The sequence below is a fragment of the Rhinoderma darwinii genome (genome assembly GCF_050947455.1).
Source record: "Rhinoderma darwinii isolate aRhiDar2 chromosome 3 unlocalized genomic scaffold, aRhiDar2.hap1 SUPER_3_unloc_11, whole genome shotgun sequence".
NCBI classification, from domain to species: Eukaryota; Metazoa; Chordata; class Amphibia; order Anura; family Rhinodermatidae; genus Rhinoderma; species Rhinoderma darwinii.
This window is the reverse complement of record NW_027461736.1, coordinates 120,240-144,407: the sequence shown is the minus strand read 5'-3', so window position 1 is coordinate 144,407 and position 24,168 is coordinate 120,240. Positions and strand designations below refer to the sequence as shown.

The 24,168-nt window shown below is 41.8% G+C and overlaps 1 protein-coding gene across 1 annotated transcript; it reads right to left on the bottom strand.

Annotated features, from left to right (window-relative positions):
* Window positions 1-2,560: 2,560 nt before the first annotated feature.
* LOC142682187 (vitelline membrane outer layer protein 1-like) lies at window positions 2,561-9,013 on the bottom strand. The gene is made up of 3 exons (XM_075847311.1): window positions 8,861-9,013; window positions 3,160-3,272; window positions 2,561-2,858 (listed from the first exon to the last, which is right to left on the bottom strand). Exons 1-3 carry the CDS (start codon window positions 9,011-9,013, stop codon window positions 2,561-2,563), a joined length of 564 nt encoding a protein of 187 aa, XP_075703426.1.
* Between the last annotated feature and the right edge of the window lie 15,155 nt (window positions 9,014-24,168).

The window sequence follows — 24,168 nt, the reverse complement described above, 5'->3', positions numbered from 1 at the left end:
AACTAATGCCTCGCCCCATTATCCCCTCCATGTCTCCTCCTCCTCCTCTACGCTTCCTTAAGACTTTCCTGCCTACACCCCTGGTCATGCCGGCCTACCCAAAGTCCTCCGGCCTATGTGCGGCCCGTACTGACAGACTGAGCACTCACATCTCCTTCCTCACAGGCTTCTTGCAGGTTGGGCTGTGGGCAGAGCTAACTGTACCTCGGACGCCACGTCCTTGCCAAATATATATATATATGATGCTTGAAACTATTCAGAAAGTTATTTAGCTTTTTGAATTTTTTATATATTTAACCCCTTTAGGATCATTTTGACCCAAATATATTTTTTATTTTTTTTTGCATTCCCACAATCTGATCATTATAACTTTTTATTTTGATTCCGACATGGCTGTATGAGGTCTTGTTTTTTTCAGGACGTATTATTTTGTTAAGGAACCATTTTTACTAGATTTGTTGGTATTTTCCAAATTATATTTAACAAAACATATTCATTGTATAAAAGTGTTTATCGTTTCTTTTTTTTTTTTTACTGTTATTTTATTTATTTATTTTGAATCCATAAAGGGATTTTCTTCATTGATCTTTATTCCACATTATAATGTAGTATCATATACATATATACTAGTACATTACACTGGTTATAGTAACAGACAGCCCTCGGGATCTTTAATGGATCCAACATTTTTCTGCCCATACAAGGTATAGGCAGAGATTGAATTACAGGGTATCCGCTGTGTCACTTTAAAAGGGGCACCCCCTTTTGCTTTACATCTTCTATGCTGTGGTCATCATTGACCGTGGTACAGAAAGGATAATGCAGCGAAGATCAGAGGCACTCCCACTACTGATCATATGGGCACAGTTTCTGAATGCATGCAATCTCATTGCCATAATAATACAGCGCCCACGGATGCTGCGCAGCAAGAGCCTCCTTTAGACTTGCATATTGTACACATGTTTCAGAGCCTATATTCTGCATGTAATACCTGGGCCCTACGCGGTACTACTTAACCAAACTTACAGCATCATAGATCTCACGGGGGTCAGGGGGATATATTGGGGTCTGCATGTTACATGTTATCTACGCCCCATCTGAATGAGGCCTCTCAAGATGAAAGTGGTTGAGACACATAGCTCTACTAGCCTGGAAAATGTGCCTCTTTTTTGAAGTCCATGAATAGTTTTCCAGAAGGGGCTTAGAGAAAAATAACTTCCCCTTGTGCATCATGTTTAGGTATTTTCTAAGTGAATTAGTGTCATTATGTTGACTTTATATGTTCCTACCTCTGCTGGATTCTTTGAGCGCCGGACTCTACCTTTTTTTGTCCTCAAGAGTCTTGACCCATTACGGTCTGTCACAGAAGAGCTGCATGACTACTAGGAGGGATGTTTTGAAGTCTGCAGGCCAGCTAAGTAATGATGGGGCCCTCCTGATAGCCACCCGCTGAAACAGGACAATAAGGATACGCTAGACTTGGTTGGCTGCCCGTCTACAACCCTTCTGACCATCTGGATGTTGAGGACTTTCCCTGCTTCACCCTTGATTATTCAGTACCTCACTTTTTGTAGAAGGGGAGGTAAAGACCTTCCAAGTTGTCTACCCACTGAAGTATTTGAGGAACAAGACAGAGAGGTAAAGAAAGACACATGCAAACCTGTAGAGTATCTGGTGCCGCAGCCAGCACCCCTGAGGGATATTGGAAGATAATTTGTTGCTTTGTAAGACTTGCCTGTAGACCCTATCGGAGAGGGGAGCTGACACTGCAGTCCCTTGTGGCCAGTGAGTGAATTTCTCCTCTGGACTATGCTGGAATCCCTTTGCCAGGTATCTCACTCTACTGAACTTGACCTTTAAACATTACATAGTCACTATTGAAATCAATGGGCTGTCCATGTAATGCAAGGACATGTGAATCCTCCAGAGACCGAGGTGATTTTTGTAGCTGCTCTTCGCTCTTGTTTATACATAAGGGTCCTGAACAGGGGACCCTACTCTATTAAGTCAGAATTCCCTAAAAGCGTATTTGAAAATGGATTGTCTAATCCAGTTAACCCTTTTATCGCATATGATGCTTCAGAATGCTGGTCTCTGCATGGTAGACACTTTCGACTTTTCCAAAAACATCTCCTAATATCAGTGTCTGAGAAAAGTGGGGGAAAACCAATATGACCACCACTACATCGCCGACATGGGGTGCCAACAAGTTCTTCTCACACTCCTGAATGGAAACATTTTCCTATGTATGCGGTGAAGTGGGAGATGTATCACTACCCAACTAGTCATATTTCAAAAAGATGCAATAGCCTTTTTGACAACTTGGAAAATGAGGGGAACTTCAATATTTACTGTATTCTTTACCTTACGAGTTGTTGGTCCACAGGTTGGTAACAATGCTTTACATAAGAGGATGTGAAATAACCATACAAGATCTTACATCTGGTTTGTTCCCAGTTTGTTTGGAGTTCTGTCTACTAAACATTTAAGTAAAAATCTCATTCAATCACTTTAGTAATTTTTATTGAGTATTTCCAGACATCTCATAAGGTTTCCCTACTTAAGTACAGCAGAGGAATTGGACGTCATTAAGACCTGTATTATCTGTGGTGTAATCTTTTTCGTCCCCCTGAACTTTAGTTTTGATGCCGCATATTCCATTTTTGCATTTTTCGCTCCATCCTCCGTATCTGCCCCAAAAGAGCCCCTCGCCTTCCAGCTGTCCATCGTCGGTGCATTCAAACTTGATGTTGTTCACAGCTGTATCATCCCCTCCACCCTGATTTTTCTCCACCCGCAATGAGAATTTGTCTAGGATTCCATACTTACACCACTGAGGTTCTGTCCAGTTTCCCCATCTGTAGAAAAGAAAACAATAATTTTTGGAGAAAAAGTAACCATCTTGACCAAACAACCAGATTCACTTTAAATCACATTCAGAAAGTCTTAAGAAGTGAAGGCAAGACACACAGAGTATACAACATTTAGAACTTTCAGCAGGGGTAGATACATTTTCAGCAGGCGTGGGTCCATTTTCCGCAGGGGTGGAGTCATTTTCCAAAAGAGTGGATGCAAGACGTTTGGACACCAATACTTCTAGAACAGGATGAATACACAGATCAATATAGAATATGGGGGTAGAGAACTATATAGACTCACGGTGCAAATTTAGAGGTGATAATCTTCTCTTCATGAGGGGGGGAACATTTAACGCAGTATAATTTAATTCCGTTCACAGCAGTGTCATCTCCCCTTATATGTTGGTTATCCACCTGAAATAAAAAAAAATTAAAGATATTGAGATTTTTTTTCCCCTATCATGTTAGGTTATCCTTGTTAACTGTGCAGCCACGTTAGGTTAATAGATTCACCCCTAAGTATTTAATTAGCAGTTAAATCATCTATGAACCCCTGCGGGTCCTTTAAATTGTGCTGAAGTTGTATCGGCATCTGATGATGTCCAAGTGTCACGGAATGCAGAAAGGGCCTGCCAGGGGACACAGTATGTGCCTTTCCTGAATTTCTCTCTATATATACACAGTACAAATCACTGATAATAGTAATCTTTCATTCTTAACTGTGATTTTTATATAGGAAAATACAGGGAAGTCACAGGTCCTGCTATGCTAAGCCCACAAATAAATCAAAATGTGAATAGAAAAATAAATAGCAAAACAATAATAAAAAATGAAAAAAATAAAATAAAAATATTCACAAAAACATAAAAAAATTAATAAGACATAGTCATTCATGTGAAAGGAGTTAAGGAATGGGACTTATTCCTCCGTCTCGGTTAATTTTTTTTAGCAGATTTCAGCGTGTTTATTGACAATCTAATATCGATGAGGTTGTCCTAAATTGTTCTCTGATGTCGCCCATTGGAGTAAACAAGGATCCACTAGGTAGGATTTTAATCTATCCAATCCAATTGTTTCCCCATAGATGAGCAAAACAGGAGGTATCTGGCAGCCTCTTACCCCCTTGTGGCCAAAACTGAAATAACGTGCATTCAGTGGCGTAACTACCACTATAGCAGCCGTAGCGGCTGCTACGGGGCCCGCGGCATGAGGGGGCCCGTGTCGCCCGCCGGCACGGGCCCCCACCATGGCCGGAGGCTCTGCTAGCAGCCGCTATGGCTGCTACAGCGGGACACCACTGAACACTACGGCAGAGCAGGGAGGTATCTCCCCGCTCTGCCATTAAACAAAAGACATGTATCCCCTATACACAGGACAGGGGATACATGTGTGATCGCTGGCATTGATAGGGAGAACGGGGGAATGAAAGTCCCCTGAAGTTCTCCATCACAAACCTCGGACTTCCGGGGTCTGTGTCGGCAGATCCGTAGAAATGAATGGAGCGCCGGTCGCGCTTGTGCGCATGCGTGACCAGTGCTCCTTTCATTTTTATTGAGCTGTGGAGACGCCGGAAGTCAGAGGTTAGTCATGGAGAACTTGGGGGACTTTCGGTCCCCCGTTCTCCCTATCGCTGCCAGCGATCACACATGTATCCCCTATCCTGTGGAGAGGGGATACATGTCTTTTCACACTGTAGGTATTTTTTTGGGGGGTTGGGGACACTGTATGGCATTCCCTACAGGGGGGGCTGTATAGCGTTCCCTACAGGGGGGGGCTGTATGGTGTTCCCTACAGGGGGGGCTGTAAGGCATTCCCTACAGGGGGGGCTGTATGGCGTTCCCTACAGGGCGGGCTGTATGGCGTTCCCTACAGGGGGGGCTGTATGGTGTTCCCTACAGGGGGCTGTATGACGTTATCTACAGAGGGGCTGTATGGCGTTATCTACAGGGGGACTGTATGGCGCTATCTACAGGGGGGGCTGTATGACGTTATCTACAGGGGGCTGTATGGCGTTCTCTACAGAAGGGAGACTGTATGGCGCTATCTACAGAGGGGGCTGTATGGCGCTATCTACAGAGGGGGCTGTATGGCGCTATCTACAGAGGGGGCTGTATGGCGTTATCTACAGAGGGGGTTGTATGGCGTTATCTACAGAGGGGGCTGTATGGCGTTATCTACAGAGGGGGCTGTATGGCGTTATCTACAGAGGGGCTGTATGGCGTTATCTACAGGGGGACTGTATGGCGCTATCTACAGGGGGGGCTGTATGACGTTATCTACAGGGGGGCTGTATGGCGTTCTCTACAGAAGGGAGACTGTATGGTGCTATCTACAGAGGGGGTTGTATGGCGCTATCTACAGAGGGGGCTGTATGGCGCTATCTACAGAGGGGGCTGTATGGCATTATCTACAGAGGGGATTGTATGGCGTTATCTACAGAGGGGGCTGTATGGCGCTATCTACAGAGGGGGCTGTATGGCGCTATCTACAGAGGGGGCTGTATGGCGTTATCTACAGAGGGGGTTGTATGGCGTTATCTACAGAGGGGGCTGTATGGCGTTATCTACAGAGGGGGCTGTATGGCGTTATCTACAGAGGGGGCTGTATGGCATTATCTACAGAGGGGGCTGTATTGCGTTATCTACAGAGGGGGCTGTATGGCGCTATCTACAGAGGGGGCTGTATGGCATTATCTACAGAGGGGGCTGTATGGCGTTATCTACAGAGGGGGCTGTATGGCGCTATCTACAGGGGGGCTGTATGGCGTTATCTACAGGGGGGCTGTATGGCGTTCTCTACAGAAGGGAGACTGTATGGCGCTATCTACAGAGGGGGCTGTATGGCGCTATCTACAGAGGGGGCTGTATGGCGCTATCTACAGAGGGGGCTGTATGGCGTTATCTACAGAGGGGGTTGTATGGCGTTATCTACAGAGGGGGCTGTATGGCGTTATCTACAGGGGGGCTGTATGGCGTTCTCTACAGAAGGGAGACTGTATGGTGCTATCTACAGAGGGGGCTGTATGGCGCTATCTACAGAGGGGGCTGTATGGCGCTATCTACAGAGGGGGCTGTATGGCGTTATCTACAGAGGGGATTGTATGGCGTTATCTACAGAGGGGGCTGTATGGCGCTATCTACAGAGGGGGCTGTATGGCGCTATCTACAGAGGGGGCTGTATGGCGTTATCTACAGAGGGGGTTGTATGGCGTTATCTACAGAGGGGGCTGTATGGCGTTATCTACAGAGGGGGCTGTATGGCGTTATCTACAGAGGGGGCTGTATGGCATTATCTACAGAGGGGGCTGTATTGCGTTATCTACAGAGGGGGCTGTATGGCGCTATCTACAGAGGGGGCTGTATGGCATTATCTACAGAGGGGGCTGTATGGCGTTATCTACAGAGGGGGCTGTATGGCGCTATCTACAGGGGGGCTGTATGGCGTTATCTACAGGGGTTCTGTATGGCGCTATCTACAGTGGGGCTGTATTGCGTTATCTACAGAGGGGGCTGTATGGCATTATCTACAGAGGGGGCTGTATGGCGTTATCTACAGAGGGGGCTGTATGGCGCTATCTACAGTGGGGCTGTATGGCGTTATCTACAGGGGGGCTGTATGGCGTTATCTACAGAGGGGGCTGTATGGCGCTATCTACAGAGGGGGCTGTATGGCGCCATCTACAGAGGGGACTGTATGGCGCTATCTACAGAGGGGGCTGTATGGCGTTATCTACAGGGGGGACTGTATGGCGTTATCTACAGAGCGGGCTGTATGGCGTTATCTAAAGGGGGGTCTGTATGGCGTTATCTACAGAGGGGGCTGTATGGTGCTATCTACAGAGGGGGCTGTATGGCGTTATCTACAGGGGGAATGTATGGCGCTATCTACAGAGGGGGCTGTATGGCGTTATCTACAGAGAGGGCTGTATGGCGTTATCTACAGGGGGGCTGTATGGCGTTATCTACAGGGGGGGCTGTAAAAAAGGAACTATCTACAAGGGGGGGGGGGTTGTGTGACACCCAGGGGAGGGGGGCCCCAGTCAAAAGTTTGCTATGGGGCCCAGTCTTTCCTAGTTACGCCCCTGCGTGCATTCATATGAAAAAGTTTATCTTTTCCACAATTAATTTAAAGTCACCTCCTATGACCATCTGAGGAGTTGGCAGGCCACTTATAACTGATATATTTATACCAACACAGTGTCGGATCCATCGTATAATGGATACCACTGGCGCCCAATTCATGCTATTGATTTGATAATGGGGTCTGTCGGGGGTTCCGTCATGGTGTCCGTCTTTTTGCCTGTAAGAAAAGTGCTGCCTGCAGCACTATTCCTCCAGTTAAATCTGAGGCAAAATATTAAGCAGCAGTGGCTAAAAGAGAGGTGATCTTAATCTGGGGATCTCCTCGTTGACCTCATAAGATAAGGGATACATACAAGCAGGGGCGGAGCTAAAGGCTCATGGGCCCGATGCAAGAATTCAGCTTGGACCCCCCTACCCCTCCCCAACACCACTATCACCAGATCCCTGCGCGCGCCTATGCCCAGCCGGATTGCCCAAAAGCCCCCATAGTATAATGCCCCCACACAGTATAATTCCACCATATCAGCCCCCATGCAGTATAATGCCCCCCCATCTTATCAGCCCCCATGCCATATCAGCCCCTCATGCAGTATAATGCTCCCCCGTCATATCAGCCCCTCATACAGTATAATGCCACCATATGTGCAGAAAAGAAAAATAACATAATTACTTACCTATCCCCGTTCCTTCGCCTCCTCCGGTGAGTGCTATGAGTGACTCGGCGCAGACAGGTGTGATGATGACGCTACATCGCGCCTGCCTGTGTCGGGCCGCTCAGAGCACAGTGAATGCTGGAGCAATAAGACGTCAGCTCCTTGCTCCAGCTTTGAATGGAACCGGGACCTCGGTGAGTGACTCGCGAACCCCCGGAGGTCTTCACACAACCCCCCAGGGGGACGCGACCCACAGTTTGTAATGTATTGTGTTGTATTGTGCAGTTTGAAGTGGAGAGAGGAGGGGGGCTCTAATTTAACGGACCCCCTCTTCACCGCAAACAGCACAATACAACACATTACAATACAGACTCTGTAGATCACCTGTATTCCTCCGCACCGGCTCTTCCATTGCACTGGCTTGAAGACGTGTCACGTGACGTCACAGTCACATGGTACACAAAGTGTACTGTGTGACCGTAACCAGGAAGTGCCGGCTTCACGGCTCCGAAAATTTATTTAACAAGCATGCTGTATGGCAAAGGGGGCCCCGTGGGCCCCCAGGCTTAGGGGCCCTGGTCGCAACTGTGACCTCTGTGACCCCTATAGCTCCGCCAGTGCATACAAGGAAGGTATAAGGAAACACAAACTTATTGAGTTAATAAGATTTGATTAATATTAAGGTCTTAAGGAGGAGAAGATGGTGGATAGATGATTTAGAGGTAGAGTTTAAGGAGATTCTTTAAACAACCCCCTCCCCAAGTTGGGGATGAGTCATCTCAGGCAAGACAGAAGATGCCAGAAGAAAGGGTAGCTGTAGAGAAGAGTTGTGGTTGGAGATTATGAGAAAGGAGGTCCATAATAGGTCAGGGGTGGAGCAGAGAAGGTAGTTTGAGGAGCATTTGTGGATAAGGTCCTTGTAAAAGGGCCAGTCTGTTTAGTTCAAGGAAAGTTAGGAGATGTGGGGTCATAGTAGCCTGGTCTCTTGAGTGTGGAAGTGGCATATCTTGGGGATGTTCTAGATATATGGAATGGAGGGAGCTGGGTAGGTTCAGTACCATATATAACACCACACATCTAATTATACTGCCATAACTTTTTCTATGTAGATCATCATCAAATAATAGGGTAGGTTGCTACAGTGCTGTCCATGTTGCTTGTATTTGTGTTACTACATATGGTTTGGAAATTATCAACAATTATACCAAAAAATGCACCAAATATCTCACATTTTATATTATATTATTATTTTTTGTATCCAACTCACCTTCATGCTGAACCCTTTGGCCTTTGACCCATTGGCACATTTTTCCCATTCAGCCCATTGTCCCCACTGTGCCCCATTACTGACTGTGATAAAAGTAGCGCAAACCAGAGAAGTCTGCACAATGAGCAGCAGGGCCAGGACCTTGGACAGCATCTTGTCTTCGGGCTTTTCGATGGACAAAGACTGGGGATTATACACCCACCCATATTTATAGGGAAATGAAGGAGCCGAGAATTTATGTAATCAAGGGCAATGTAGATGGTGATAGGTAATAATTAACTCAGGCTGAGCTGCGTGATTTAGTATTTTCAACATTATTATCATTGGGTCACTCTGGCCCTGGGTCACAATGACCCAAAGTTCCCTCAGTGATATGATGGTCAACATATTGGATAACTGTTCAGTTTATATATACAAGTTATGTGCGTATATGAGACCCCCTTCCCCTCACTTCCAAACATTCAAGTAAGGGTCCGATACTTGGGGTTGTCTCCAAGAGCTGGTCATTCTGCTTTCCTGGGAACAGGTAATAACTAGGGGAACTTGCTCATACAATGATTTTCAAATATAATGTTATTACAATTATATTGTCCTAAATTTCCATCTGCAGACCATAGGTAGTCAAATTTCCTCCAGGAATCCTTTATTCAAGCATTATTTTAGGGCATTTCCCCTAATCTCTACTCCTCAATACCCTTCTGAGCCCTCCTGTCCACATCACTGCAATGTTAGCAAACATGAGAGAGGAAACCAAAGCCAGATTATCCTTCTCTTCTACAAGGGATGATAAAAGGGGTACAAAAGATGGGGCCCCGTATCCCAGATAGAAAAGTTGGTGTGGTACCATGAAAAGAACTAAGAAGGGGTCTACTCCTGGTACTGGTTCATGCCATCACACCATCTTTCTTACACCAGGTTTGGAAGGACTAGTAATGGATAGGAACAATAGCACGGAATCCAAAGAGAACATAAAGACAGCCTATGCAGCTTTTATGAAGCCCCTGAACATAGGTGTGGCAGTTCAGGTTGGACCGATTGTTCTTCACCATGGGTAATATGAACCTAGACGATGCTCATCATCTTCATAGAAGTACAATTTTAGCATAAAAGATAGAAATATCATCTTGAAGACCATATGGTTCTTCTTTAGTAGATGAAATTATTGGGGATTGGCGAAGTGGAGAATTACCACCAACAGGGGACCACTCCTGGTCCTGTTTGGTGCCTCCACACCATATTTTTTAACCCTGCTCAGGTGGGCCCAGTAATGAACTAGTACACTACTTGATGTATGTAATAAATACTACACTTATACAGTACACAGGGCCCGTTTCTATGGGCAGTGTGGACTTATACAGTGAGCCCCCTTCTCCAAAGAACCCCAATGTTAGAAACCAAGAGCAAGTAACCAGCTTGATGGCCATATTAACATTTTCTCCTAAAAAGAATAATAAGTATGGGGGGAGTGCTAGGTCCTCCTTTCAGAGTAGGGAAGGTGATATGGTGTCATGAGTTACCACCAAAAGGGGGCACCCTCTCGAGACTGGTTTATGCCTAGCACCATCTTTCCTACACCAAGCCTGGAGGGTCCAGCAATGTATAGGAACTTTACTCTCTGCATGAAAGCCAAACTCAACTTACACATAGTAGTAAATAATTATAGAAACAGTCTATGTAGCCCTTAGGGTATGTGCAAACGCTAGCTTGCTTTTACGTCTGAAAAGACAGACTGTTTTCAGGAGAAAACAGCTGCATTGTTTCAGACGTAAAAGCTCCTCCAAGCATTGACGCTCGTAAATCTTGAGCTGCTCTTCATTGACTTCAATGAAGAACGGCTCAAATTACGTAGCAAAGAAGTGTCCTGCACTTCTTTGCCGAGGCAGTCAATTTACGCGCCGTCGTTTGACAGCTGTCAAACGACGACGCGTAAATGACAGGTCGTCTGCACAGTACGTCGGCAAACCCATTCAAATGAATGGGCAGATGTTTGCCGACGTATTGTAGCCCTATTTTCAGGCGTAAAACGAGGCATAATACGCCTTGTTTACGTCTGAAAATAGGTCGTGTGAACCCAGCCTGAAGGTGTGTGGGGCAGTGCAGGTTGGACCCATTGCCCTTTCTTAGGACTCTCACTCCTCGTAACACCACAATGTTACCGTAGAAGATAGAGAAACCAGCTAGAAGGTCTTGTGGCTCTTTTCTCCTACATGGAATGATAAAGGGGTTGTGGGGGATCAAGAACTGATCCTCTTGTGCTGGGGTATGGAATGTATTATGGTGGAATGATCTAGAAACATGAGGGGACACTCTCTTAGATATGGCTCATGACACAGCACCAGTGCTATCATGTGGCAGCTCATGTTGGCCCTTTTGCAGTTTCTCATGGGTATTTTGCACCAACATTGGGCTCCCCTTCCCCACAAGTGTTATAATGTTAGCAAACAAGTAAAAGACACCAGCTTGAAGCCAATGTGGTCTTACCTTTTACAAGGTACAATAATAGGGCTAAGCCTACCTGCTGTGGGGGTAGGGAAGATGGCACGGTAGAACGTACCAGTACTTGGTATAGTCCCAAATCAATTTACCACCAACTTACAGTTGTATACATTTCTCAAATTAAAAATTTCTGGATCAGTCGATTGTTCATTCAGATGAAATCTAATATTGCTTCAGTTTGCTCAGACCCGTACTCATAGAGTCCATAAACTAGCAGCTTCCTCCACATGCTTAATCTGACTGGACAGTCATGTGACTTGGCGTACACCTAGGGCTGCACCGTCCATGAGGCGAGATGAGCTTCTTGCCTCAGGTGGCGGCCAGCTGCCTCTCTGAGGGGGCGGTGGCACAACTGAAACCAGCCGCCGCCACCCCCTCCTGCACTAATTGTACCTGCGTCCATAGGACGCAGATACAATTAAATACATAGCGTTGATTGGCCAGGCACGTTCCGTGCCCGACCATTCAGCGCCTTATGATGACGCTGATTGGCAGGGCAGAATGAATGAACGTCATCGCACCGCTTCTGCTTTTGAAAGTTGCTGATTGGCTGGGCAAGTCATGCTGCTTTGCCAATCAGCGCCTTTCAGCTATGCTAGTGGGGCAATGACGTTATTGCGCCGCTTCCATTGTTGAAAGGTGCTGATTGGTGGGGTAAGTCATTCTACCTTGCCAATCAGTGCCTTTTAACGACGCTAGCGGCGCAATGACATCATTGCGCTGCTTCCATTGTTGAAAGGTGCTGATTGGAGGGGCAAGTCATTTTGCCCTGCCAATCAGTGCCTTTCAACGATGCTAGCGGCGCGATGACGTTATTGCCCCGCTTCCATTGTTTAAAGGTGCTGATTGGCAGGGTGTCATTCTACCCTGTCAATCAGTGCCTTTCAACGATGCTAGCGGCGCGATGACATCATCGCGCTGCTTCTGTTGTTGAAAGACGCTTATTGACGGGGCAAGTCATTCTGCTTTGCCAATCAGCGCCTTTCAACAACGCTAGCGGCGCAATGACGTCATTGCGCCACTAGCGTTGTTCAGCTCCAGCAGACCTGTTCAGAAGAGAGCAGGCCTGCATTGAGACAGGATGGCACAGGGATGGGATTAAGGTGAGTATGTAAAGGTTATTTTTAATTTAAAGTATGAGTGGCATTATCAACGGGAGAGCTATATGGGGGACACTACAGGGGAGGCTATGTGTGGGGCAGAGTCCGCAGGGGAGGCTATATGTGAGACACTAATGGGGGGCTATATGTGGGGCACTATATACAGGGGGTGCTATATGTGAAACACAAACTACAGGGGAGGCTTTATGTGGGGCCTTATCTAAAGGGGAGGCTATATGATGTGGGACACTATCTACAGGGTAGGCTATATGTAGGCCACTATCTATAGGGGGCTATATGTGGGGCACTATATACAGGGGGACTATATGTGGGGCACTATCTACAGGGGGCTATATGTAGAATGCTAACTACAGGTGGCGGCTATATGTAGATCACTACCTACAGGGGGGCTATATGTGGGGCACAGTCTACAGGGGGCTATATGTAGGGCACTATCTACAGGGGGCTGTATCTGGGCCACTATCTACAGAGGGTCTCTATGGGGGCACTATCCACAGAGAGCACTATGTATGGTGCTATTATAATCAGGGACACAGTGTATTGTGCTTTTATAATCAGGGACACAGTGTATGGTGCTATTATAATCAGGGACACAGTGTATAGCACTATTATAATCAGGTACACAGTGTATGGTGCTATTGAAATCAAGGACACAGTGTATGGTGCTATTAGAATCATAGACACAGTGAATGGTGCTATTATAATCAGGTACTCAGTGTATGGTGCTATTATAATCAGGAGCACAGTGTCTGGTGCTATTATAATTAGGTACACAGTGTATGGCGCTATTATAATTAGAGGTGCAGTGTATGGAACTATTATACTTAGGGGCGTAGTGTGTGGCACCATGAGAATTTTATCTTCATTTATAGGTGCAGAAATGTTTGAAAATTGAGGAGCTGAAGACATCTGAGCGGCAAACTGCAGAAATGTGCTGCAGCTGGGAGAAGTCATCATAGAAAAGAAAAATAGAAAAAGAACAACTAGAATCCGAAAATACGTCACCGGTGAGTCACTTAATGTAAATATTTAATCTTCCTCTAATCAGTACTGTAGTAGCTGTAGCTTTACGCTGTACAAACCTATACGACAGGGGTTATACTGAATTGAGCTGTTTTTGTGCTGTTGTATATAAGTACTGTTTTGTTCTGGTGCTGTATTTATGTAATGTGCTTTATTCTGGTGCTGTATATATCTACTGAGCTTGGTCTTGGTGTTGTATATACAGTATATTCTTGTACATAGGAGCAGTATAATAGTAGTTATATTCGTGTATATAGGGGGCATTATTATAGTAGTTATATTCTTCTATATATGGAGGCAGTATTATACTAGTTATATTAACTTTTATATGGGGCAGTATTATAGTAGTTATATTCTTGTATATAGGGAGCAGTATTATAGTAGTTATATTCTTGTATATAGGGGCAGTATTATAGTAGTTATATTCTTGTATATAGAATCAGTATTATAGTAGTTATATTCTGGTATATAGGAGCAGTATTATAGTAATTATATTCTTGTATAAAGGAGCAGTTTTATAGTAGTTATATTATTGTACATAGGGGCAGTATTATAGGATTTATATTAATGTATATAGGAGCAGTATTATAGTAGTTATATTCTTGTATATAGGGGGCAGTATTATAGTAGTTATATTCTTGTATATAGGAGCAGTATTATAGTAGTTATATTCTTGTATATAGAAGCAGTATTATAGTAGTTATATACTTGTATATAGGAGGCAGTATTATAGTAGTTATATTCTTGTATATAGGGGGCAGTATTATAGTAGTTATATTCTTGTATATAGGGGCAGTATTATAGTAGTTATATTCTTGTATATAGTAGCAGTATTATAGTAGTTATATTCTTGTATATAGGAGCAGTATTATAGTAGTTATATTCTTGTATATAGGGGCAGTATTATAGTAGTTATATTCTTGTATATAGGGGGCAGTATTATAGTAGTTATATTCTTGTATTCAGGAGCAGTATTATAGTAGTTATATTCTTGTATATAGGAGCAGTATTATGGTAGTAATATTCTTGTATATAGGAGCAGTATTATAGTAGTTATATTCTTGTACATAGGAGGCAGTATTATAGTAGTTACATTGTTGTATATGGAGGGCAGTATTATAGTAGCTATATTCTGGTATATAGGGAGCAGTACTAAAGTAGTTATATTCTTGTATATAAGTGGCAGTATCATAGTAGTTATATTCTTGTATATAGGAGGCAGTATTATAGCAGTTATATTCTTGTATATAGGAGCAGTATTATAGTAGTTATATTCTTGTATATATGAGCAGTATTATAGTAGTTATATACTTGTATATAAGGGGCAGTATTATAGTAGTTATATTCTTGTATATAGGAGGCAGTATTACAGTAGTTATATTCTTGTATATAGGGGCAGTATTATAGTAGTTATATTCTTGTATATAGGGGGCAGTATTATAGTAGTTATATTCTTGTATATAGGGGGCAGTATTATAGTAGTTATATTCTTGTATATAGGGGCAGTATTATAGTAGTTATATTCTTGTATATAGTAGCAGTATTATAGTAGTTATATTCTTGTATATAGTGTGCAGTATTATAGTAGTTATATTCTTGTATATAGGAGCAGTATTATAGTAGTTATATTCTTGTATATAGGAGCAGTATTATAGTAGTTATATTCTTGTATATAGGAGGCAGTATTATAGTAGTTATATTCTTCTATATAGGGGGCAGTATTATAGTAGTTATATTCTTGTATATAGGGGGCAGTATTATAGTAGTTATATTCTTGTAATCAGGAGCAGTATTATAGTAGTTATATTCTTGTATATAGGAGCAGTATTATAGTAGTTATATTCTTGTATATAGGGGGCAGTTTTATAGTAGTTATTTTCTTGTATATAGGAGCAGTATTCATTATAGTAGTTATATTCTTGTATATAGGGGGCAGTATTATAGTAGTTATATTCTTGTATATAGGGGCAATATTATAGTAGTTATATTCTTGTATTCAGGAGCAGTATTATAGTAGTTATATTCTTGTATATAGGAGCAGTATTATAGTAGTAATATTCTTGTATATAGGAGCAGTATTATAGTAGTTATATTCTTGTACATAGGAGGCAGTATTATAGTAGTTATACTCTTGTATATAGGAGCAGTATTATAGTAGCTATAATCTGGTATATAGGGAGCAGTACTAAAGTAGTTATATTCTTGTATATAAGTGGCAGTATTATAGTAGTTATATACTTGTATATAAAGGGCAGTATTATAGTAGTTATATTCTTGTATATAGGAGGCAGTATTACAGTAGTTATATTCTTGTATATAGGGGCAGTATTATAGTAGTTATATTCTTGTATATAGGGGCAGTATTATATTAGTAATATTCTTGTATATATAGGCCAGTATGATAGTAGTTATATTCTTGTATATAGGAGGCAGTATTATAGTAGTTATATTCTTGTATATAGAGGGCAGTATTATAGTAGTTATATTATTGTACATAGGGGCAGTATTATAGTAGTTATATTCTTGTATATAGGGGTCAGTACTATAGTAGTTATATTCTTGTATATTGGAGCAGTATTATAGTAGTTATGTTCTTGTATATAGGAGCGGTAATATATTAGCTATAATCTTGTATATAGGGGGCAGTAATATAGTAGCTATATTATTGTATATAGGAGCAGTATTATAGTAGTTATATTCTTGAAAATAGGGGCAGAATTATAGCAGTTATATTCTTGTATATAGAGGGCAGTAATATAGTAGTTATATTCTTGTATATAGGAGCAGTATTATAGTAGTTATATTCTTGTATATAGGAAAAGTATTATGGTAGTTATATTCTTGTATATAGGGGGCAGTATTATAGTAGTTATATTCTTGTATATAGGGGCAGTATTATAGTAGTTATATTCTTGTGTATAGGAGGCAATATTATAGCAGTTATATTCTTGTATATATAGAGCAGTATTATAGTAGTTATATTCTTGTATATATGAGAAGTATTATAGTAGTTATATACTTGTATATAAGGGGCAGTATTATAGTAGTTATATTCTTGTATATAGGAGGCAGTATTACAGTAGTTATAGTCTTGTATATAGGGGCAGTATTATAGTAGTTATATTCTTGAATATAGGGGCAGTATTATAGTAGTAATATTCTTGTATATATAGGCCAGTATGATAGTAGTTATATTCTTGTATATAGGAGGCAGTATTATAGTAGTTATATTCTTGTATATAGAGGGCAGTATTATAGTAGTTATATTATTGTACATAGGGGCAGTATTATAGTAGTTATATTGTTGTATATAGGGGTCAGTATTATAGTAGTTATATTCTTGTATATAGGAGCAGTATTATAGTAGTTATATTCTTGTATATAGGAGCAGTATTATAGTAGTTATATTCTTGTATATAGGGGGCAGTATTATAGTAGTTATATTCTTGTGTATAGGAGCAGTATTATAGTAGTTATATTCTTGTATATGGGAGCAGTATTATAGTAGTTATGTTCTTGTATATAGGAGCAGTAATATATTAGCTATAGTCTTGTATATAGGGGGCAGTAATATAGTAGCTATATTATTGTATATAGGAGCAGTATTATAGTAGTTATATTCTTAAAAATAGGGGCAAAATTATAGCAGTTATATTCTTGTATATAGGAGGCAAGTAATATAGTAGTTATATTCTTGTTTATAGGAGCAGTATTATAGTAGTTATATTCTTGTATATAGGAGCAGTATTATGGTAGTTATATTCTTGTATATAGGGGGCAGTATTATAGTAGTTATATTCTTGTATATAGGGGCAGTATTATAGTAGTTATATTCTTGTATATAAGGGGCAGTATTATAGTAGTTATATTCTACTATATGGCTGGGTTCACACGACCTATTTTCAGGCGTAAACGAGGTGTATTATGCCTCGTTTTACGTCTGAAAATACGGATCCGATACGTCGGCAAACATCTGCCCATTCATTTGAATGGGTTTCCCGACGTACTGTGCCGTCGCCCTGTCATGTACGCGTCGTCGTTTGACAGCTGTCAAACGACGACGCGTAAAATTACTGCCTCGTCAAAAAGTGCAGGACACTTCTTTGAAACATAATTTGAGCCATTTTTCATTGAATTCAATGAAGAACAGCTCAAGATTACGGGCGCCAATGACGCCTCGCAAAATGCGAGGAGGAGCATTTACGTCTGAAACGACGGAGCTGTTATCTCCTGAAAACAGTCTGTTTTTTCAGACGTAAAGGCCAGTTTTCGTGTGCACATACCCTAAAGGAGCATTATTATAGTAGTTATATTCTTGTATATAGGGGCAGTATTATAGTAGTTATATTCTTGTTCATGGGGGCAGTATTATATTAGTTATATTCTTGTATAAAGGGGGTAGTATTATAGTAGTTATATTATTGTACATATTGGGCAGTATAATAGGAATTATATTCTTGTATATAGGAGCAGTATTATAGTAGTTATATTCTTGTATATACGGGTCAGTATTATAGTAGTTATATTCTTGTATATAAGTGGCAGTATTATAGTAGTTATATTCCTGTAAATAGGGGCAGTATTATAGTAGTTATATTCTTGTATATAGGGGGCAGTATTATAGTAGTTATATTCTTGTATATAGGGGTAGTATTATAGTAGTTATATTCTTGTATATAGGGGGCAGTATTATAGTAGTTATATTATTGTACATAGGGGCAGTATTATAGTAGTTATATTATTGTACATATTGGGCAGTATAATAGGAATTATATTCTTGTATATAGGAGCAGTATTATAGTAGTTATATTCTTGTATATAGGGACAGTATTCTAGTAGTTATATTCTTGTATATAGGGGACAGTATTATAGTAGTTATATTCTTGTATATAGGAGCAGTATTATAGTAGTTATATTTTTGTATATAGGGGGCAGTATTATAGTCGTTATATTCTTGTACATAGGGGGCAGTATTATAGTAGTTATATTCTTGTATATAGTAGCAGTATTATTTTAGTTATATTCTTGTATATAGGGTCAGTATTATAGTAGTTATATTCTTGTATATAGGGTCAGTATTATAGTACTTATATTCTTGTATATAGGAGCAGTATTATAGTAGTTATATTCTTGTATATCGGGTCAGTATTATAGTAGTTATATTCTTGTATATAGGAGCAGTATTATAGTAGTTATATTCTTGTATATAGGAGCAGTATTATAGTAGTTCTATTCTTGTCCATAGGAGAGGATAGACGTGTGCTTGTGAGCTCCCTGTTAGGACTATGCATGGTTTCTGACCCAGGTGGAGGGGAGGGGTCCTGTGCTGATGATCGTGGGAAAGCCCAGAGTCTGGAGTTTGGCCTGCAGCATGGAGATGGTGGAGGTGATGATCTGGAAATGGTGGCTGGTGAGTCAACTGAATCTCACGATGTTGGTGAATTGTGCACAAAAATCACAAAGAAAAATATCTTTAAAATGGAAATGCAAGTTCGCAAATTGAGAACTGAAATTAACCAAGAGACTGATCCAAAGGCAAAGCTGATGAAATGTGAGTGTCTGGATGTTTGCACACGTGAGCTGGTGATATTGAAGGAGAGATTGCAGAAAGAATCATGCACAGTACCCAAAATAAAGAACCGGGCAATTGAGAACAAAAGGGAGACCAGAGCCCAAACTGTGAAGAGGAAAAATATAATTGCAAAAAAAAGACACTGACTATAATATTGTGGCACAGGGAAACCCTGGAAGATATGAGTGTGCAGTGGCTGGAGGATCACATCTCTCATCATGTGTGGGGTCTGTGCAATCAGCCAACACAAATGCTGCTAAAGCTGCAGAGAAATGTGTGCCAGCTGACGAGGGGTTAACTGCAGTAGACTCTATGTGCAGTACTGATGAAGTGAATGCGAGTGGCACTCCTGGGAGTGAGCAAGAAAGTGCCTCATTTCCGGATATTATAAGTGAGACCTCGCTCAGCGCGGTGATTGACAGTCTATTTGATGAACCAGCGGCACAGGCTGAGGCGGACATTGCAGACCCTGTTCTGGAGGTTCAGCCGTCCGCAGTGTCAGTGAATGTAGTGCAGGTTACACAGCGATCAGGAGCAGACACAGGAGGATCTGCAGTACAATTAGCTGAGGAGAGGTCCAGTCCTGACCCACCTGCTGACAGACCTCAGTACAGGAGACTGTTCTCCAGCGTCACAAGACCGACTAACCCCACAGCTCACAGGAGGAACGCGGTCAGAATCAGGTACTCAGGACCAGAGGAAAACCTCCCCTCCAGACTCCACATTGGGAAAGTTTTGTTGAAGGAGTTTATGAAGTTTAAAGCTTCTGAGGTGTTCGCTCTGATCCACGTTCCCTCCAGCAGGAATTATGACATCAGTTTCAAGCTGCAATATAGTCTAGATTTATTCTGGAGTATTTATAACGATACAAAGGAGCACGCGATGTGGGAGCATCTACATGTCATCCAGCTGACTAAACCCCAGGTAGACACCGCCACCGTCCTGTTCCAGTCTGAGGTGGTGGCTCTGGCAGATTTGCAGCACTGGTTGAGCAGATATTGTGAGGTGAAGAGACTGCCAACAAAGATCTATGATGAGGAGGAGATCTGGAATGGAGGATATTCTGTCAAGATCCAGCTGGTTCAGGAGAATGGAGTGACCAGACATCTGCCGCACTCCTTCTACCTGGGCTCGGAGAGAGGCGTATGTTACTACCCTGGTCAACCGCGACTGTGCCATAGATGTGGGGGCAGACACCTGGCATTCAACTGTTCCCGTATTAAGTGCTCACTATGTGGTCAGTTTGGGCATGTGAAGGACGATTGTACAGGACCTGTCATCTGTAACCTGTGCTTAGGACCTGGACATACATTCCGGGAGTGTCCGCATGCAGAACATAATAAGGAGGAGACCTTTAAAGAAGCCATGGAGGAAGACCAGGAGGATGTCTCCATATGTGTAGATACAACCCCAGAGCCTGGAAGTCCCAACGATGATGTGAGCTGAAGTACCAGAGACCCTGCTCCAGGGACGAATGTCCCATCTGTGGATGCTGCACAAGTGTCACCAGCCACTGAAAATAGAGGTCATGCTAAGAGTAAAATATCCAGTCACTCTGTCACCAAAACATCTAAACATCTGCACAACACCAGTACAGAACCAGCTGATCCAGCCGCAGCGAACAGTAAGGAACCAGCTGATCCGGCCGCAGCGGCCAGTAAAAAACCAGCAGATCTAGCCGCAGCGAGCAGTAAAAAACCAGCAGATCTAGCCGCAGCGACCAGTAAAAAACCAGCTGATCCAGCCGCAGCGACCAGTATCGATGAGGAGGGATTTCAGACGGTTAAAAGGAGAAGTAAAACAGATAATTCTTCTAGGAAAAAAATCACTACTGCAAAGAAATCACCGGAGTCTCCAGTGCTGGCGAAAACTGGGGGACGTTACTGTGCGCTGGGAGAAGATGACCAGGAAGAAGAAGCAGAGATGGAGCAAGTCTCCTCACACAACCCAGATGACGAACCCCAGGATGAAGATGCTGACCCCCCAATGTCCACCAAAAGATGGGGTGTTACAGGACATAGCAGTGGAAGAAGGAAAAAAAGTAGGAAAGACATGTAACCAGGATGAGGCTGAAAATCACTTCCATCAATGTGAACAGTGTGAAGAATAGGAGCAGGCGGCAGGCGATATTCCAGCGTCTGTCTGACAACAAAACCAATGTCATCTTTATACAAGAGACTTATCTACAGAGTAATGTCCCTACTGTGTCCCTGCAGTTACCACATCTAGTGGGACAGTGAAGCTCTCAGCTGCTGTATGGTGACCGTGTCCCATCTGTGGTGTGCGCGATGCTGCCCGGTCACCAATAAAGAAGAACTCTCCTGTAATACTGTCTAGAATAATATCATGAAAAATAGTTGAAACAATCTATACTGGCGCAATATTCATATATTATGGTTTGTTTAATGATTGTGATGTTATTAAGAGACATACGTTTATTTTCTTTATCTGTTATGAGTGTATTGCAAAGGTATTGTAATAATTTGTTGCAAGTTTTCAAATAAAAAAGATAATTATAGTAGTTATATTCTTGTATATAGTAGCAGTATTATTTTAGTTATATTCTTGTATATAGGGTCAGTATTATAGTAGTTATATTCTTGTATATAGGGTCAGTATTATAGTACTTATATTCTTGTATATATGAGCAGTATTATAGTAGTTATATTCTTGTATATCGGGTCAGTATTATAGTATTTATATTCTTGTATATAGGAGCAGTATTATAGTAGTTATATTCTTTTATATAGGGGCAGTATTATAGTAGTTATATTCTTGTATATAGGGGCAGTATTATAGTAGTTATTTTCTTGTATATAGGGAGCAGTATTATAGCAGTTATATTCTTGTATATAGGAGCAGTATTATAGTAGTTATATTCTTGTATATAGGGAGCAGTATTATAGTAGTTATATTCTTGTATATAGGGAGCAGTATTATAGTAGTTATATTCTTGTATATAGGGGCAGTATTATAGTAGTTATATTCTTGTATATTGGAGGGGCAGTATTATAGTAGTTATATTCTTGTATATAGGGGGCAGTATTATAGTAGTTATATTCTTGCATATAGGGGGCAGTATTATAGTAGTTATATTCTTGTATATAGGGGGCAGTATTATAGTAGTTATATTCTTGTATATAGGGGGCAGTATTATAGTAGTTATATTCTTGTATATAGGGGCAATATTACAGTAGTTATATTCTTGTATATAGAGGGCAGGTGTACAAAGGGTGTTTCTTAACCCTATGCAATCTGTGAATCTGCTTGGCGCTGTAATGTAGATAAGAGTCGTTTCTATTTTGAAAAACGATCATTTTTTAGCAAGTTATGAACAATTTTAGATTTATGCCAATTAGTTTCTTAATAGAAAACTGGGCGTTTTTTACCTTTTTACCAACTGGGCGTTGTAAAGAGAGGTGTATGACACTGACCAATCAGCGTCATACACTTCTCTGCATTCATGTTTAGCAGTACTCGCAGCACACCGTCATCTCGCGAGATCACGCTGTGCCGTCACATACTCCCACATTAACTTTACTGAAGTGTCTTGAGAGTGAATAGACATTGCCTCCAGCCAGGATGCGATGACTATTCACACTCCCGATACTTTGGTAATAATTCTATGGCACTTACTCACACAGTACAGTGTGATTTTGCGAGATCCCGCTGTGATGTCATTTACAGCGTTATCTCGCGAGACCATGCTGTGCTGTCACATACTCCCAAATTAACTTTATCGAAGTGTCGGGAGTGTGAATAGTCATCGCATCCTGGCTGGAGGCAATGTCTATTCACGCTTAAGACACTTCGGTTAAGGTAATGTGGGAGTATGCGACAGCACAGCGTGATCTTGTGAGATCACGCTGTGCTGTGAGTACTGCTAAATATGTAAGTGTATGATGCTGATTGGTCAGTGTCATACACTTCTCTTTACAACGCTCAGTTGGTAAAAAGGTAAAAAACGCCCAGTTGTCTATTAAGAAACTAATTAGCATAAATTGAAAATTGTTCATAACTTGCTCAAAAATGATAATTTTTCAAAATAAAAAAAACACTGTTATCTACATTACAGCACCGATCAGATTATGCAGGAGATTGGGCATTTATAATCTGGTGGCAGAGCCGCTTTACCCTTTTCCTCCCTCTAGGCAATCTGAGTTACTTTTGGGACATTCCACGTGTTGGGGCGTAGGCGTCCTGAGTTTTTAACGTTTCTCAGATAATAGTATTCCTGAGAAAATTAATATTTGTATGAAGAGGTCTCTTCTTTTGTTTTTATATAGCAATGTATGGGTGAATACGTTTTTGTTCCTTTGGATGTGCAGCCTGGATCTCTTATTTCTATATTGTTGACTAGGACGGCTGGATCCAGTCCTGTTGGGCTTTGCACTCCTTATCCTCATATTATTCTGGTGCTGTTATTCCTCTCTTGACTTTTCTTTTGTTTTATGACTGCATCCCATTCCTTAAAATATTTTCGGTTTGGGTACTGGGTTCCTTTAATTGGAGCTGCAGTACACGAAGCTTCACTGCTCTTTGGCTTCAGTTCCCACTATTTAAACTGTTCCTAGTGCTGCACTGCGTTGGGGTCACAGTCTCCCCTTGCCGTGAGTGAGATTCCATTTCTAACATAAGTATAATCGTTTCCCGGGGTTGAAGATCATGCAGTCCGGCTATTCGCTTCCTCCGGGAAGATTTCTCGTACTGCTCCTTTACATCACGTCATACTGGAAGTCTCCTTTCTACAATGCTTAGAAAGGAAGATCCTAGAAAAGGTCCCTACTCTTGGGAGAGGAACTGGAGTTTATTCTCTGGTAATTCCAGCTTTTAACCCTTTGGGAAAATGAAGGAAAGGTATCGACCTCCGATTCTTCAGGAAAAGGAAATTCATATAGGAGACAATCAGATCCATGGCCTCTCTGGTCTTGACTGATGCATACCTTCACATTCCCATTTTCCTGCCTCTCAGAAAAAATCTAAGAACAGCTATGTAGAGAAGAGGCAGTGTCAAGCTCCCTGCAATTCACAGCTCCGCTATATTGGCCTGTAAGAACAGAAGGGAGATCTATGGTTCTATACCTGGACGATTCATC